This window comes from Kogia breviceps, chromosome 1 (genome assembly GCF_026419965.1).
Source record: "Kogia breviceps isolate mKogBre1 chromosome 1, mKogBre1 haplotype 1, whole genome shotgun sequence".
Classification (NCBI taxonomy): domain Eukaryota; kingdom Metazoa; phylum Chordata; class Mammalia; order Artiodactyla; family Physeteridae; genus Kogia; species Kogia breviceps.
Window position 1 is genome coordinate 92,030,757 of NC_081310.1, and position 16,501 is coordinate 92,047,257.

The 16,501-nt window shown below is 50.8% G+C and overlaps 1 protein-coding gene across 6 annotated transcripts in view; it reads left to right on the forward strand.

Annotated features, from left to right (window-relative positions):
- The window catches only part of LOC131741133 (carboxyl-terminal PDZ ligand of neuronal nitric oxide synthase protein), a 307,112-nt gene that overhangs the window by 276,574 nt on the left and 14,037 nt on the right, over positions 1–16,501 (forward strand). For 4 of the 6 annotated variants that reach the window (XM_067039975.1, XM_067039943.1, XM_067039971.1 and 1 more), the window contains exons 7-11: positions 724–890; positions 2,713–2,892; positions 6,671–6,712; positions 10,232–10,397; positions 11,811–11,963. In XM_067039975.1, the coding sequence (XP_066896076.1) occupies positions 724–890; positions 2,713–2,892; positions 6,671–6,712; positions 10,232–10,397; positions 11,811–11,963 (708 nt within the window). The remainder of the gene's footprint in view (positions 1–723; positions 891–2,712; positions 2,893–6,670; positions 6,713–10,231; positions 10,398–11,810; positions 11,964–16,501) is intronic. The other 2 variants (XM_067039957.1, XM_067039951.1) reach the window with 1 other exon arrangement.

Below are 16,501 nucleotides of genomic sequence, written 5' to 3' on the forward strand. Positions count from 1 at the left end.
AAGACATGGTCACTGTCTTCAGTAGGAAGGGGCAAATGGGAAATAGACAAGACAAGGCATGAAAACCAGCCACCCATCTCTCCTCTGCCACTGCTGCCTTCTCCAGGGCCCTTCCCTAGCTTCTGGTCCTGGGGGACAGTCAGAGTCAGTCTCTGAGGATGGGAAACTGATGTACTGTGTGGGATGGGGCCTCGGATCTCCTTGTCCTTATTTTTCAGGCCTGCAACCTTCCCACCCACCTAACTCAGCCTCCACTTTATAGTTGAAGGAACTTGGGCCCAGGGAGTGAGGTGATTTACCCCTTATCCAACAGTCCATTAGGAGCATGGTGGGGGAAACTCCTACATCTCTAGACACCCAGTTCAGTGTTCTTTCCCTGGGCTGTTTCCACTCCTGAGTTTGGATGAGGTCGAGATGACTGTCATCCCTTTCTTCCAGGGTGCCCACGCCCGGTCAACATAAACATCATGCCAGCTTGGCAAAGCAGTCATGTGCAGGCTTGAGGAAATGTTGTCTTTGTTTCTGGACTTTAAAAGGATATTAAAATGAGAACATCTTACTGGATTGGAAATTTAACGGACTTGAGTGAAAAGATATGTGAAAATGTTACAAAGCCAGTGGCGTCCCTAGGCGTGACACGGCTGAAAACTAAAGTGTTGGGAAAGTAGGACGTTGTTCTTAGTGTGGCTGTTCCCTTCCCTGCCCTCTCTGTTGTGCCTGTAGGCCGCCAGCTCACTGGAGCCGAGAGGGCCTCCACGGCCACCGCAGAGGAGACGGACATCGACGCGGTTGAGGCCCCGCTCCCAGGGAATGATGCCCTGGAATTCAGCCGAGGTGTGACTGACCTCGACGCGGTAGGGAAGGAAGGAGGCTCCCACACAGACTCCAAGGTAAGCCGGAGGTGGCCCACCCAGGTGGACTGCACGCATATCACCTCCCAGAGCAGTCTGTGTCACAGCCTCGGCCACCGTCAGTCACCTCTTAGCCCCTGCCGGGTCACCTTTAGAGTGGGGCACTCCCCAGCACGGTGGTGGTTCCAGAGCATGTTTTACTTCCTTTCAGAGGGGCCCGACTTCTAGAGATTCAGTCCCCCTGTGTTGATGCTAAACGCTGCTGCATGTCAGGATGCCACAGAGCTCGTTCCTAATGCACATCACCCTCCAGGGTCCCATCAGTACTCGGTCCCCTTCTTCTCAGTGGAAGCCCCACCTTATGGCACCTCGTCGCTGCACAATACCTGTGCATGGCTAATCCTTGCACAACATGACATGATCCCCGGGGGCTTAGCTGAAGGAACAGAGTGAGTTTGGGCTGCCTCTGCCTGCAGCTACCAGTTGTGTGCCTTTGATGCTCCTGGGGAGGCTGGAGGTTGGCCCCTTGGAGGTTAGAAACTGCCAGACCACCTCAGGCATCGTCAATTTCAACCTCCTATCTTACGGGTGAGATGATGGACACCCTCAAGGAGTTCCTGATAGGATCCAGGTTAAGAAACTAAGAACCTCCAAGCCGAAGTCACCCCCCCCAATCCCCCGCACCCCGGGCCCACAGGAGGAAAATGCTGACAAATTGCCCTTCCTGTAGATTCCCTGCCAGTTCCCTTTATCAGGAGTGCCTCTCTTTCCTCACCATGCAATGCCTTTTCTCAAGTGGAAGTCGTTAGGCTGGTTCATCAGAAGGAGAAACCTGTCTAGTTTGAAGGGCAATGTTGTTCCAGGTTGTCTGCCTGATATCTTCTTTGGTGCCCAATTTGTACTCCGCAAGTGGCAAAAGCCCTCTGTCACTGGGTGCTTCCTCTTGCACATCTGAAGAAGGACCAGCAGCAGAGCTGCCAGAAATCAAATTCAACCCTGTGCTTGAATTCTCTGGCTCACAGAAACCGTCTTTTTTTTTTTTTTTTTTTTTTTTCGTGGTACGCGGGCCTCTCACTGTTGTGGCCTCTCCCATCGCGGAGCACAGACTCCGGACACACAGGCTCAGTGGCCATGGCTCACGGGCCCAGCCGCTCCACGGCATGTGGGATCTTCCCGGACCGGGGCACGAACCCATGTCCCCTGCATCGGCAGGCGGACTCTCAACCACTGCGCCACCAGGGAAGCCCCAGAAATCGTCTTAATGAAAGTGTGCAACTAGCAGGAGAGAGACAGGAGGGAAGGGAATGGAAACTGCGTTCCCCTTTCAGAGAGAGGATCTCTCCAGACCACTATCTGTGTCCCGACTTTCTTCCCTGGTGGCTCTCACCCTCACGTGTGGCCAGCTCAGGAGAACCCTGCAGAGCCTAGAAGAGGAAGCCCTAAGAACACAACAAAGTAAAGGTGGAAGCCACCTCATAGTGGGGTGGTAGGTAGCTATGTTTCATAGAGACAGATCCCTCTAAGTCCAGAACCTCAAGTAACTCAGCAGCGTGGTATAGTTGGAAGCTATGGGCAAGAGATGGGATGATCTCAGCTGCCTGGTCTCCCATCACATGGCATCAGTAACTCAGGTGTCCAAATAGGGTTTTCTGACTGTGGTCCCAGCACAGGCCATCGGATCATCATCTCCTCTGTGGGGGTCTGTCTACATTTCCACTGAAGACGTAGCATTTCCAGCTCTTGGTTAAAAGCGGGCCATTTCACCCCACCCTCCTACCTGCTATATGTATTAAAGGCAGAGTGAGGCCCCTAAAGGTGGCGTCTGCCCAGGGTCACGCCCGTGTCTCCTCTTCTCCGCCAGGTCTCACCCCACCCTCAGGAGCCCATGCTGACAGCCTCGCCCAGGATGCTCCTTCCGTCTTCTTCCTCGAAGCCCCCGGGCTTGGGCGCAGGCACGCCGCTGTCCACCCAGCACCAGATGCAGCTCCTCCAGCAGCTCCTCCAGCAGCAGCAGCAACAGACACAAGTGGCTGTGGCCCAGGTTCTCCTCAGCCTCCTCCCTACTTCGCAGGCTCCACTCTCATGGGCTTGACGCACCTTCCTTAGAGAGGGGCACAGGGCAGGTTTACAACCTAGCGAGCTATGAGGGATGGCTCCCGCTGTTGGGTCGTTGCTTGTTGAGGAATGGGGGCGGCAGGGAGGGGAGAGATGGGGGACGCGGTTGAAATGGGAAGAAGCGTTTTGGCTTCCCGTGTACCCCTCGCTCTGAGTTGGGCTTGGCTGGCTTGGCTGGATGTTGTTGGATAATGATTTGAACTTACTAAGGAACAAGATGCACATAATTTCACCCTTCCTTTCCTACCTTCATTTCCTGGTGTTTGGGGTGGGAAGTGACGCCTCTGGAGTCAGGATAGATGTGACTTTGTGATACCACTCTTAAAAGAGTGTAAAGTATGAATTTGTCCCAAACACCCTTGCAGAAGCTACCACCCTGGAAACCTTGTCCATAGGGGTTTCCATGCCTCTGTTAGTCATCTACGCATTCCAGGAGGGATTTTTTTTTTTTTTTTAAGATTTCTCCAAGCAGAATTTGATACCATACTGGCCTGGAGTTCATTATATTGGGATTTAACTTACAGGAACTTAGGTATAGTATTTGAGCCATAATGAGAAGACTTGGCTTAGATTTCAGGAGCCAAGTGCTGTTTGAGCCCTGAAGATGTGTTGCACTGCTGCTGCTTTATAAAGGAAGGGTGAGCTGATTTCCCTGCTGCTTTTAGCAGGGATTCCTTTCGCTTGCTTTCTGTGGAGGGCATGTTAGTCCACATCTTCCTTGGAACTTGTGAGTCTGAGCTTCATCTTCTCTATGGGCATTCAGGGAACGGTGAAGACACAGTCATTTGTACCATTTACAGGCTGAATCTTGTGGTAAGAATCAGACAGGGTGAGGACCTGGGTGGGTAGATGAAGACAGTGAAGAGGAGGGTGGGGTCTTCAGGGTTTGGAAAGTTGGTGAGAGATGGGGAAAGGCAGCTCTATGCATCGACATTCTACATCTGGTCAACCAGGCTGGCCTTCTGCGTTCTTGAGTAAGAACATGAAGACTTCTCCAGGGAGCTCTTATCGATCCTCATCGTTTCTTCTCCTTACTCTTCTCGTGACCCTTGGGTGGAGTGAATCACCCAGGTGGAGCCATCCTTTCCAACACATATCCCTTGAGGAAGCATCCAGCAGCCTAACCAAAACGATGCAATGACTTGGGTCTTGAAAAGACCTTCTCTGTAACAGTCTCACCCTGACCTGGGCCTGAGGCCCAGCCTCATGGGTGCCTTTTGCAGGCAGGTTTCAAGAGAGTAAAATCAGTCGGGCACTGCTTCCTAGTGATTCGAACCTTTTTAAAAATCCAGACCATGAACCAAAAGGAGGATTTGGTTCATTTTGTTCAATCCTCATTCCAGGAGGATTTGCAGGTGTTCCCAAAACAGCAACAAAGAGGAAGAATGTCATTAATGGCTTCTTATATTTGGGGGAAAAATCATTACCTTTTGTCAGATAACACAGTTCATCTTCTCTGGTTACTAACGGAGTGGCTGTCCCGAGAATCCCCTCCTCCCAGGTGTGACGGGTGACAGGAGCACAAAGCCAGCGTGCTGCAGCACAGGGCTGTTCAGCAACTCATGTCATTTCCAAAGTTTCCCATTAAATATAAATCCATCCTCCAACCATGATACTTTTCTCCTTCAGCATATCAATTGCCAAGTAATTATTATTTATCTAAGAATGGGCTTGATGCATATTCATGATGAATATTATCGGAGAGGCATTTGAATGTGAACTCACTGCTTAATACTAAAGAGAAACTATTTGCAAATGTATAGTCTGCACAAGAATAAGAGTGTTGTGGCAGTTAACGACGTACTCAGCAAAGCCACAAGACCTGTAAGTCTCCCACAGGATGAAACCCGAAGAGTGGTTCTCTGGCCCAGAATCAAGCATCTGTCTCAAGGAGACATCACTGCCCTGGCCCTATTTTAATTGCCTGTGTCCTTGAAGACAGTGAAGCTAGGAGAGGGGAAGAGCATGGTGCTTGCAGTTCACTTGATGAGCCTCTCTCAGTTCCAGCCACTTCCACAGGCTGGATACCCTCAGCCTTTCCTGCACTTGGAATCTGTTGATTATAGTTGGTGGTGTCCTGGTTGAGTCTCAGTTCAGGCAGTGACATGATTGAAAGGCCACCAGAGTGCATCAGTATCCCACATTGATGAAATGACTTGGGGTTGGGTCGTAGACTTCTAAAATCTTCAGGTCAGACAGTACCTTGAGGTCTTCAGAGAGCTTCTGGGGCAGACTCCTCTGCCCCTCTCTGCCTTCCTCATAAGCAGTCTCTTCAGTTTGCACCTTCCTTTGCTGCCCAGGAACGAAGCAGCCGTATTATTGTAACCTCTCAACTGGCTTTCAGCTCCCCTGTCCTCTGGACCGATTCAGTCCTAAACCAGCCTTCAGCTACAGGTTTCTGTGTGTGTTCCTCTCCCACTCTCTTTGTAGCATTTGATCCAAGGGCTTTTTATTAGTATCCATATCTTTGGGTATAAACGATATAAGATATATAGGTGGACTAATAGATAGGTCTTCTTGGCATCTTTCATGCATTTAAAATATATCAAATCTGGCATAGTTGGTTTCTCTGCACAGTGTCCAGTATGAAGTCAGCTTTTACTTGTTCTGTCAGACTCCACTGCCATCAAACTGCAAGGTTTCTTTCTTCGTTAAACTACCAGCAGTCCCCAGAATTCCAATGGGTAATACTGTGACCTCAGCACTTCAGTGGGAACATAATTTCCTTTGTTCTGGGGACATCCAAGTCCTTCTATGTGACTCCTGAGAAGTGCTAAGGATAAAGATAGTTTCTTGCAAACAGGTGCACTCTTGGGGTCCCTTGTTGCATGATTTATGCCCCTCTCCCCCATGTATTCTCACAGGCCAGTCTGGTTCTATTGTTATCATTGGGACTAGGCTTAGATCTCCTTCACAGCATTCTGATTTGGTCTAAGACCTCAAGATCTCTCCCAGCTTCTCCCTAAATTGGTTCAGAGCTGGCCTAGAAAGGGCCTGTCCTGGCCTTAAAGGTATCCAGGCAAAGGTGTCGCTCAGCTGCCTCTTAAGCATTTCTAGATTAGACATCAGTGTGTAAATAGTGAACCCCAAGCCCTTTGGACCACTTTCCTGACCCAGCATGAGGCTTGCCTGGCTGCACTAGCTTCCTGCTTTTAGATGGACCAGAAGTTCAAGGGTGCAAATGAGAGTATAGCCAAGCCTTGAACCAAAGCCGGGATGTAGCTGGTGCCCGCATGGCCACGGGCTGGGGCCACATAGCTCCAGAATTGATCCAGGCGCTGTGGCTGACTGGCAACAGTTAAGTAGGCCAGGCTCCTTCACAGTTTGCCAATTCCTGGCCAAGCTCATGGGGAAAATGTTATACTGCAGCTCAGTATTGCTATTTAAAGATTTCTCCTCTACCTGCTGCCACTTGCACTTGTTCTGAAACAAGTGATTGGTTACTTATGCTTTGCAATTGTGTATGCCGTAGTTAGAGGAACAGCGCTACAAACCCTCCACACCCCGCCGAGGCCCTAGATTTAGCATCTGGCCTTGTGGCTTCCCCCAGTCCCCAGCAGCCTGGGTGCACTGCTCAGGTCCCTGCCTTGTGCATGCTGAGACAGCGCTGCCTGCCTCCGCTTGTGTGTCCGGTGTGTGTGTGGGCCAATCGCTCTGGTTCTCTCCACTGCCATTTCCATGTGCCTGCTGCTCCCTAACTTCAGCCTGGGCCTGCCCCCACTTCTCGCGGAGGAGCTGGAGTCCAGGCAAGTAGGCTGGAGAGCCAGTGGGCAGTGGTCTGGTGTTGCTGGGTGGGTTGAGGGTGGGTATCTGAGTTTTGGGAAGTGGCCAAGCTGGAGGGCACAGGGTCAAACTTCCGCTTGTAGTGCTGTGGCAGGAATGCAGAACTGGACACCACCCTCCAGGCGCGGCCCTCCCACTGACTTAGATTGTGACCAGAATAAGTCATTGCCAAAGACCACACAGCTCTGGAGAGGCAAAGCTAACTCCTACCTTTTCAGAAATTGATACGGCCTACCTTTGCGAAAGGTGTCTGATGCTTTAAGAGTGTGCTGAGTACAAATAAGTCCCGCCTGGTAGGGGAGAGGCGGTGTTATCTGCTCCTGTTGTGCCACGGAGGAAGCGAGCACACAGCTGTAGCTGACTGCCCAAGCCAAGGCTGAAAATAATGCTGCCTCATTTTGGTGCTTCAAGGCCAGGCCCACATATGCAAAAGACAGGGACTATTAAATTGCCTCAATTTTTTTTTTTTTTTTTTTTTTTGCGGTACGCGGGCCTCTCATTGTTGTGGCCTCTCCCGTTGCGGAGCACAGGCTCCGGACGTGCAGGCTCAGCGGCCACGGCTCACGGGCCCAGCCGCTCCGCGGCATGTGGGATCTTCCCGGACCGGGGCACGAACCCGCATCCCCTGCATCGGCAGGTGGACTCCCAACCACTGTGCCACCAGGGAAGCCCAAATTGCCTCAAATTTAAAGGAAGTCTTGGCTGTTTTGTCCCAGCTTGGCCTGGTCTGGGTTCTCCTGTGGTGTGCAGACTGCTGCAGCGAGAGGTCGGAGCCTTATGCCTGCTGCCACTTTTGACGGCTGCAGGAGCAGAAGGGCTTGTTAGAGCTGGGTTTAGGCGGCAGCAGCGGCAGCAGCAGCGGTGTGTGCTTTCTCATTCCTAGGGTTTGAAAATGCCTGAAATGTTATAACTGCGTTTGCAAAGCTAAAATTCTTATTTAGTCTGCCACGAGGAGCACTCAAACACAGCATTTTTCATGGTGCTGAGTGCCAGTGGATTTGTGATGAAAGCATTTGATGCAAGGGTCATCTTTTATGTACTGATGGTACCTTCACCACTGGAATGGTTACCTGCAAAGGAAACTTCCAATTTTTTTTTTCCCCTGGCTTCTGCAGGAGGGAATTCCTCTTTTGTTCCCAGTCCTAATTCTCTGACTTCCCAGTGGAAATCTAGAAATGTTCTTCAGTGAGCCTTTAATGAGTGGCCCCTGGTACTGACCACTACATACACCTGGATGTGAAATCACAGACTCTCCAAGCCTCTAGCCAGCCCTCTCAGTTGAAAGATGGAGAAAGTGAGGTCCAAGTAGAAGTGAATTACCTGCAGTTGCATAGGGAGTAACCAACAGACTCAAGTGTTCCAGCTCCTGTTGGGATGTTCAGATGTGGGGTTCAGGCACCTGAGTCTGTAGCATGTGTGTGCAGGGAACCCTCCAGAGATGCCAGTTAGTGGTAGGCAGGATTCTCCACTTTCTCTGTTTACATGCATTGAAAGTTTTGTTCCACATTTATGCCTAATGTTTCTGTTTTGTTCCAAAGAAAATAGAAAATGGATAATTAACAATTCTGTCTGCTCGGTACATTCCTTTCAATGATATTCTTAGTTGGAATAAGTTACATTACTTGCAGATAGAGGTTAAGGTTGGCCTTTCCTCTGGGGGCCTTTCTGGGGGTGGGCTTCCCACAGCAACTGTCCTGTTTCTCAGAAGCAGCAGGATCTGGGGGACTCTCGGGTGAACTACCTCCATGCCTCAGTCTCCGAGGAAGATAGAGGCTTAATAGCCATCCACCATCTGATATCCAGATTGAAATGCTATTGCCTCTCTTTTCTCTGTTCCCACACTTCTCTAGATCTCTCTTTAGATTAGCTGAGGCAACAAATGAGGCTGATTTCTGGACCAAAATATCAGTTCTGTCCTTAGCAGCACCTGGTGGAGGACAGATTTACTTTAGATTCCTTAGGCATCCTCCCCCGAGGGAAAGATCTGCCTCACGTTGGGAACCACTAATGGAAAGTGGCAACTAATCTCATTAGTGGCCCCACTTAGAAGCAGAGCCAACTGCAGGATCAGGTCCTTAAATCCGGGCAGCAGGGGGAAGCAGCTGCTGCATCCAAGAGTATGATCTCTGAGTGCTGGCTGCTGGGAGGACAGACACTGGGCTGGCAGGACCCTGGGTCAGGCTTGGCCAGACTGTGGAGTGGTCATGGTCTTTTACTCCCTGATAGAGCGTGAATCTCTTTGGAGCAGATTGCTCTTCAGAAATCCAGAGCATTTGTTGTCTGAGCCAGAGAATTGGCTTTTCCAGTTCCTTCCTTCTCTCCTCCGCTCCTGGTTCCAACTCTCCCACCCTGCTCAGCCTGACTCTGTGTCTTTATCCACACCATGTTTTCGGTTCAAGAAAACCCTCTTTCCCACAGTCTGCCTTGGTCCAGGCCACCAACTTCATCAGCTCTGCTTATTCAGGGACCTTCAGAAACCCTCCTAGAGACCCCTTTATCCACTTCTTAGTAGAAAAATCACATATGTGTAAATATTGTCATGGTCTCGTGACTCAGTTTCTTCAAACCAGGGTCCTGACAGAATCACCCCACCTCTCCTCCCACTGAATTGTATCCCCACACCCAGATTGCACACGAAGAGCAGACCCTACTGGGCCCTGAGCATTCGGGGTATGCCATTGCCAGGTGCTCTACCATGAGAAGGTGAGAGTTGATGAGGGTCCCCCTCTTCTCATAGAGGGCGTCTCTGTAAGCTGTTTACCTCAGCCCTGCCGGGGTTGCTGGATGAGGCCCTGTTATTAGTCAGTCAGCAAACGTTTGACATTTGCCAGGTATGAAGCATGCTCCCAGGTGCGCTGGGAAATAAAAGAGGAATGGAAGGTCAGGGAAGGAAGCTGACACCCACCCACAGGTGTGAAAACACAGACCATTACAGCCATTTCACTGACTTAGAAAGGGCATGTGTAGGGCTTCCTATTTCTCACGGTATTTGGATGCTAGGAAGGGGAAAGGGAAGATTGCAGGGAGTTTACTGTGACACTGTTCTTAGCTAGTGGGTCAGTGTATCAGTTTTTGGTTTCGTTTTTTAAAAGACAAGATAAGAAAAATGTACCTGCCTCAACACAGCAGTAATATGTTAGCTGTCAAAGGAGTTCCGACAGAGATGGAGCAGGGGGCAGGGTCTGGGGCCCAACTCTTTCCTACCTTTTGCTTGTGGTGTGGGGCTCTGAGTTGTACATGAGTGACACATCATGGCCCTCACTCAGGACAGAGAGAGATCCAGCGAGGAGCTTCTTTCAGCCTCTCCTCTGAATTGCAAGCCCCGGTGCCCATTTTGCCCGGGGCAGGGCTTCTTTGTCTTGAATTGAACCTGGAAGGTGTCTCTGGTCCTGGCCGTCCACCAGTGACTCACATTTGCATTCACGTGCCTCTCTTCTCTCTGTCCTGTCTTCTCGCTGTCTTCTCTGCCTCCTCCCCTGCAGGTTCACTTGCTGAAGGACCAGCTGGCTGCTGAGGCTGCTGCGCGGCTGGAGGCCCAGGCTCGCGTGCACCAGCTCCTGCTGCAGAACAAGGACATGCTTCAGCACATCTCTCTGCTGGTGAAGCAGGTGCAGGAGCTGGAGCTGAAGCTGTCGGGACAGAACGCCAGTAAGCCAGGGCCCTGCCCAGCCTCACCTCCATATGGAAGCTCTGGAGCCACATGTTCTCTTCCCTAAAGCTTTTTGGTGGTGCTTTATTGGACCCCTGACCTGGTGTCCCAGCAGAAAACAAAGGCAGCTCTGTTTGTCCCATCCATACATTTCATGGAATTCCAAAAGGGCAGGGCCAGAGAGGGGCTTGGCTGCCTTCTAGCCCAGTGCCCAGACTTGACCTTGAAAGTCCCCGGGAGTCACAACCACATGTTCACCCAGCCTCTCCTCGATGGGGGCCCGGGCTCTTTACACGTAAGCTAGGCCTTCCCGTTTCTTTCTCAGAGGGATTTTCCAGTCGAAATACGCTGAGCACCTATTGTGAATTGTGCTCTCTGTGAGCTCTGCAGGAGACATCAAACTGTTTAGTAGTTTACTCTCCCTGCACTATTTCACAACTCGGCAGCCTAGAAAAGGCTGGCAGCAGTCCGTGTATTTAGTGGATAAGGCAGAGGAGTAACTGTGGCCAGCTAGCTCTGCTGGTTAGTGGCAGAGGTTGCCTGGCTCCCAGCCTGAGATGGCTGCCTCTACGCCCAGCCACCCCCAGGCTGCACTGAGAAGTACTAGAAGATAGCGTGTCTCCATGCCTTCCTCCTGAGCTTGTCCCTGGGTTGTCTGCTGCTCTAAGTGTGCATTGGCTGTGGACCAGTATCCATTGATCGTATACATAATCTCATTGAATCTCTATAGTGGTAGGTGGTGGTGTGCCCATTTTACAGATGAGGAAATAGACTCAGGGCGGTTAAGTAACCAGCACACAGTTTCAGGACTAGCAAAGTGTGGAGCCAAGATTCAAACCCAGGTCTAATGCTTTCCCTATTATACCAGTATTTCTCCCAAACTATCCCGTGAGCTTTTTAAAAAATGGATATTCTCAGATCCAACCCACAGAGGTTCTGCATTGGTAGATCTGGGGCAGGGCTGATATCTCTGTGTTTTTAAAGTGGCCCAAAGTTATGGATTGGGAACCTCTGTACTTCACCACTCTGAAAGGCTCTCTGGATTTTTATTTTTGTTTATCAAGTCCCTGTTGTATTCTAATTAATGCCAGTTTACAAGGTTGCACCAAGTGTTACTACATGCTTTTAACATAGCTCTTCAGTTTGTACCTTTTTCCTACCACACACCCCATTCAGGGCATCCACGGGCCTCACCAGCTGATCATGTGGTTATCGTTGCCCTGCCTTTACCACCTCCCCTGAGCTCCTCCCCTTCAGCCTGGCGTGTTTCTGCTGCGTGGGGTGGAAGGAAGGGCTGAAGAGCCCCTGTGAGGGTTCGCTCTATTGGCCAGGGACCTGGGTGGGCCAACGGTGGCTTCCAAACCAACCACCTTGCTAATGTCGCCCCCTCCCCCTCTTCTCCCCCCCTCCAGTGGGCTCCCAGGATAGCTTGCTGGAGATCACCTTCCGCTCTGGAGCTCTTCCCGTGCTCTGTGACCCCACGACCCCGAAGCCAGAGGACCTGCATTCGCCGCCCCTGGGCGCGGGCTTGGCCGACTTCGCCCACCCAGTGGGCAGCCCCTTAGGTAGGCGCGACTGCTTGGTGAAGCTGGAGTGCTTCCGCTTTCTCCCGCCCGAGGACACCCCGCCCCCTGCTCAGAGTGAGCCGCTCCTGGGCAGCCTGGAGCTCATCAAGTTCCGAGAGTCGGGCATCGCCTCGGAGTACGAATCCAACACGGACGAGAGCGAGGAACGTGACTCGTGGTCCCAGGAGGAGCTGCCCCGCCTGCGGAACGTCCTGCAGAGGCAGGAGCTGGGCGACAGCCTGGACGATGAGATCGCCGTGTAGGTGCTGTGGTGCTAGCAGGCGGAGGCTGTGGCCAAGGTGTGGAGGGCCAAGTCTGGCTGCTGCCCGGGTAGGGGCTGCCGGTGAATGCGCACTGCTGAGGATACCCAGGGGCGCAGAAGCGTTTACAGTTTCAGAAAAGGATTAGGGTTTTGCTTTGGAGGGTCAAGTGGGGAAGACATTGGATTCCCAGAAGTGAATCAGCTCCTCCCTCCTGCTTGTGACTACTGGGTGGGCGGGGGTTGGGCAAGGGGCCTCTCAGAGCCCATGGCTTTGGGAGAAGGTCCCTCTTGAGGACCACCAGGCTGCTGAAGGACCTGCTTCCTGCATCATCAGGCTCTCCTGCTCTGTCGTGTGATGCCCCCTCACCCCCCACTACTTCTATGGTCCCGACTATGAAGGGAAGCCATCGGTACCTTCTCAGGTACTTTGTGTTTGGATATCAGGATGCTTACCAGTTGCCTAACTCTCCCCTGACCTTTGTGGGAGGAATTCCTTCTCTAGGCCCTTGCAAAGATTGTAGAGGTCGAAAGCTCTAGGCTGAAAGACAGGATAGTCCTTTCAGTGTGAACGTGGAATTGGGATGTGTCACATTGTGGGGATAAGCTTTCAGATGAACTGGATCCAAACATTTTCTCTAGGTGGGCTTCAGGTGTTGCTACTGAGGGAGACTGGGAATTTACTGTCCTTCAGGCCCTTGCCATGAAAGCCTGTGGGGAGGACAACCTCTTGCCTGCCCCAGATCACTTACATCTGATTACTCAGTGTGGATGCCCTGCCCACCTCCTGCCTGCAAGTCCAGCTCATCCACATGGAGGCTGGAAAGCTGCCCTCTCTCCCCTGTGTCCTGCCTCAGGGGCTGTGCCGGCTGAAGCTTTTGTAGCACTCTTGCCTTTATAAAAGCCTCAGAGACCCGGAGCCCCCAGCCTTACCTCTCAACTTGTCCCTTCCATTGGGCAGTAGTGGTCAGTTTTTACTGCAAAAAAAACCCACCAAACATAGACTGGTAGCTGAGACCGCTCAAGTCCACTCTTCAGAATCACTGCCACTTAAGTTAGAGACGATAGTCACTTTGCCCTTGACCTGTCTCCCTGTGGGTGCATGCCTCGAGCACACCTGTAAAAAGTGCCAGGTACAATTCTCTTTTACCATCTAGGCCTAGAGATTACCACCTGGTACAGTGAGCTGATTGGGGCAGGGAGGGCTAGCTTACTTGTCCTTGGTTCCAATAAGGCCCTAAGTGGCTGTTAACAGATTTAAAGGTGCCTGAAGAGAGAGCTGAGACATGCTAGTGCCAAGTGTTGGGAAAAGAAGTCTTTATCTTGGACAGCAAACCACAGACCCAGACTGCAGTATTATTTGGGGATCAATTGGTAAGGATGTGGTTGCAAAATTGAGTTCTTCACTCCTAACGTGGCTTTATTAAATATAGAAATGAAAGTGCAGATCTTTTCTTATAGCTACAGTTGGATTTCTTCTAGACCAGAAAGTCCAAATTAAGGAAATAAATGTAGCTTTCTGTTAGCCTTCCTTGGTGCACGAGGGTGTCAGTGGAATGGGATGGGTGCGTGTGTGTGTGCATGTGTGTACACGTGTGCTGGCATTGACACACACGTGTGAGGGAAGGTGTATACGTGTGCATAGGCTTGTGAGAAGTGACCAGAGAGAAGAGAATGGGAATCCCCAGGGTGTTTGAATCAACAGTAGATTTCTGTTCTTTTCCTAATGTGCATTTGGTTGGAGAGAGGTGGTCCTGTTTTTGTTACACTTTCTAATTAATCATTGGAAGTAGGTCCAGATACACAAGGGAAGGAAGAACCATGAAATCAAAGGAGAGAGGTTATGAGTCCGGTTTGGCTGAGCCTCTCTAGCTAGCTTACAAAATCCTACCCGGGCTTCCTTGAGCGTGGCACCTCTTAGCTCATTAGAATTTGGAGTGTTCAGGGGAGTGGAAGGTCTGACTTCTCCAGGCCCACTGCCTGCAAGCAGGGGCTGAGGACAAAGCCAGAGGCCAGTGGATTAGGTGTGTGGAATGTGGTAGGAGAAGGCTTCTTTGGGATGGGGAGAAGAGAGGGTGGGGGAATAATTTCTAAAAGGGTCTTGAAAACCTTGCCAAGGGAAGGAAGAAAGGAGACAGTGGAGAGATTGAAGAATTGGAGAGACTAGTTCTACGTACCGCTGACTTGGGACCCATTTAAGACCCTTGCCCCCGGGGTGCTCCACAGTGGTTTCCACCCATCTCGGCCCCATTCTTTCCCCATTTCAGGCCCTCCCTGGAGCACTGGTTTGTGTGTTGGCATCCTCCTCAGTGTGACCCACACCAGCACGCACTAGGTGTGTTGGAGGTGGAGGAGACAAAGGACAGATCTAGGGGCCTTGAAGGGTCACCAGCCACTGGGCAGGAAAGGGAATGTTGCAGACCTGATCTCCGAGCAATGTCACCCTGTCCTCCTCTCTCCTTGCTTCTTGCTCTGCTAACTCAACTCCTGCCCGCCTCTTTTTCATCCTTCTACTCTGCCCTGTATGGAGGACAAGTGGACACCAGGGGCGCCTACCTTACTGTGCCTGCCCCAGCCTTTCCTGGGTGCCAGCAGACTCTTGGGTACACAAGGCTCCCACAGTTGCGGAGCCAGGAAAGAACTTCTCTACACAGGATGGACTGTATATTGGGACTGAAAATCATATTCCTGCTTATACCAATGCTGTCTATAAAGCCTCTTCATAGCCTCACTTCTCTCAACTCTCATTTAGGGGTTGTATTCCTTTCGTTTTCTCTTTGCCTGACTGCTTCCTCCCACTCTGCCCCCTCCCCCTGAACCCTCTACTTCCTAAAACTGTGTGGCATTAACTCTGTTGGATCAACTCTCTGGGAAAAGATTCTGTTCATGTAAGTGCACTTACTCCCTGGATGTTGTCACTAGTCTAGTGGCTTTTGCTAAATAAACCTTTCTTGTTTCTAAAAGCTTTTCCATTGTCTTTTCTTGCCTTTTCTATTCTACCTGCTCCTTCCTCCCACCCACCCCTCAACTTCCCAAGCCCGGTGGCATCAGCTCTGTGACGCACCATTCCCAAGGGTGTGTGGTGTTTAGAAAGAACTCGTGTGTTCCTTCAAGGAGCAGGGGAAGGTGGTGCCTTCAGTGGCAGTTTATTCAGACCAGACTTGCAGGATCGGGCTGTACCAATGGTTCTTATCCAAGGGCGATTTCGCTCCCCCAAGGGATGGATGTTTGGTGACGTCTGGAGACGTTTTTGGTTGTCACAACTCGGAAGGAGGCTATTGACACATAGTGGTTGGAAGCCAGGGATGTTGCTAAATATTCTACAGTGAATAGAACAGCCCCACCACAAAGAATTATCCAGCCCAAAATGTCAGTAATGCCTAAGCTATACCCGTTTTTTGGACTCTCCCAAACCCCAGGTCTTTTCAAACTCCAGACATCACTGGAATATATTGGCGGCGGCAGCAAGTTTTGAGAGCTTGAAAAAGTACATTGTAGATATTTTCAGATATAATTAAGATCATCAAGATTATAAAATTTCACTGACTCCCCGACTAAATGTCTGAAATATGTAGTTGGTAGGTTTCTAGATGGCCCCATTCCAGGAATGTTCATTCTGGAGGCAAACAGACTTCTTCCCACACCTGCCTAGAAGGGTTATGGTGTCGCTGAAACACAGCTCAGCAGAAGAGTCCTGACTCATTGAGATGTGGGCTTTCCTTCAGGGAGTAGAAATGAAAGGGGAGGAAGGATGCTTGCAGAGAGGGACGTTAGAGAAATATGGAGCTGCAGGATCTCGCAAAACCCTCATCGTGAAAACCAGGCTCCCCTGACTGGAATGCATAGCCGTTTTGAAGGCAGAGGTTTTGTTAAACCTGATATTTTGGTAGGCCAGGCCTGAAGGAAAGTTGGAGGGTCCGATCAACCAGGGTCACATATCCTCTGCCCTTTTCTGGCTGAGTGAACTGAATTGAGCCTTATTTTCTTCTCTGTAAAATGGGAATACAACACACCACATAAGGCTATAATGAAGAGTAGGTGAGATTGTTATTTTAGAAGCGCCCAGCAGAATGCCTGGCAGTGGTCCAGGGTGCAATACAGTTTAGCCCCTAATTAACTGGGAGGGGGAGGCCCTGTTTGTCCTGGTCGGTGCAGTTGTGTTCTGCGTGCATTTTCTGCTGTGCGGAAACTATTCAGAACTCTGTACTGAGAAAGCTACTGGGGTCATAATGACACTCCGTTAAACGTGAAAGGTGGAAAGTACCCTGTCCTTACGGAG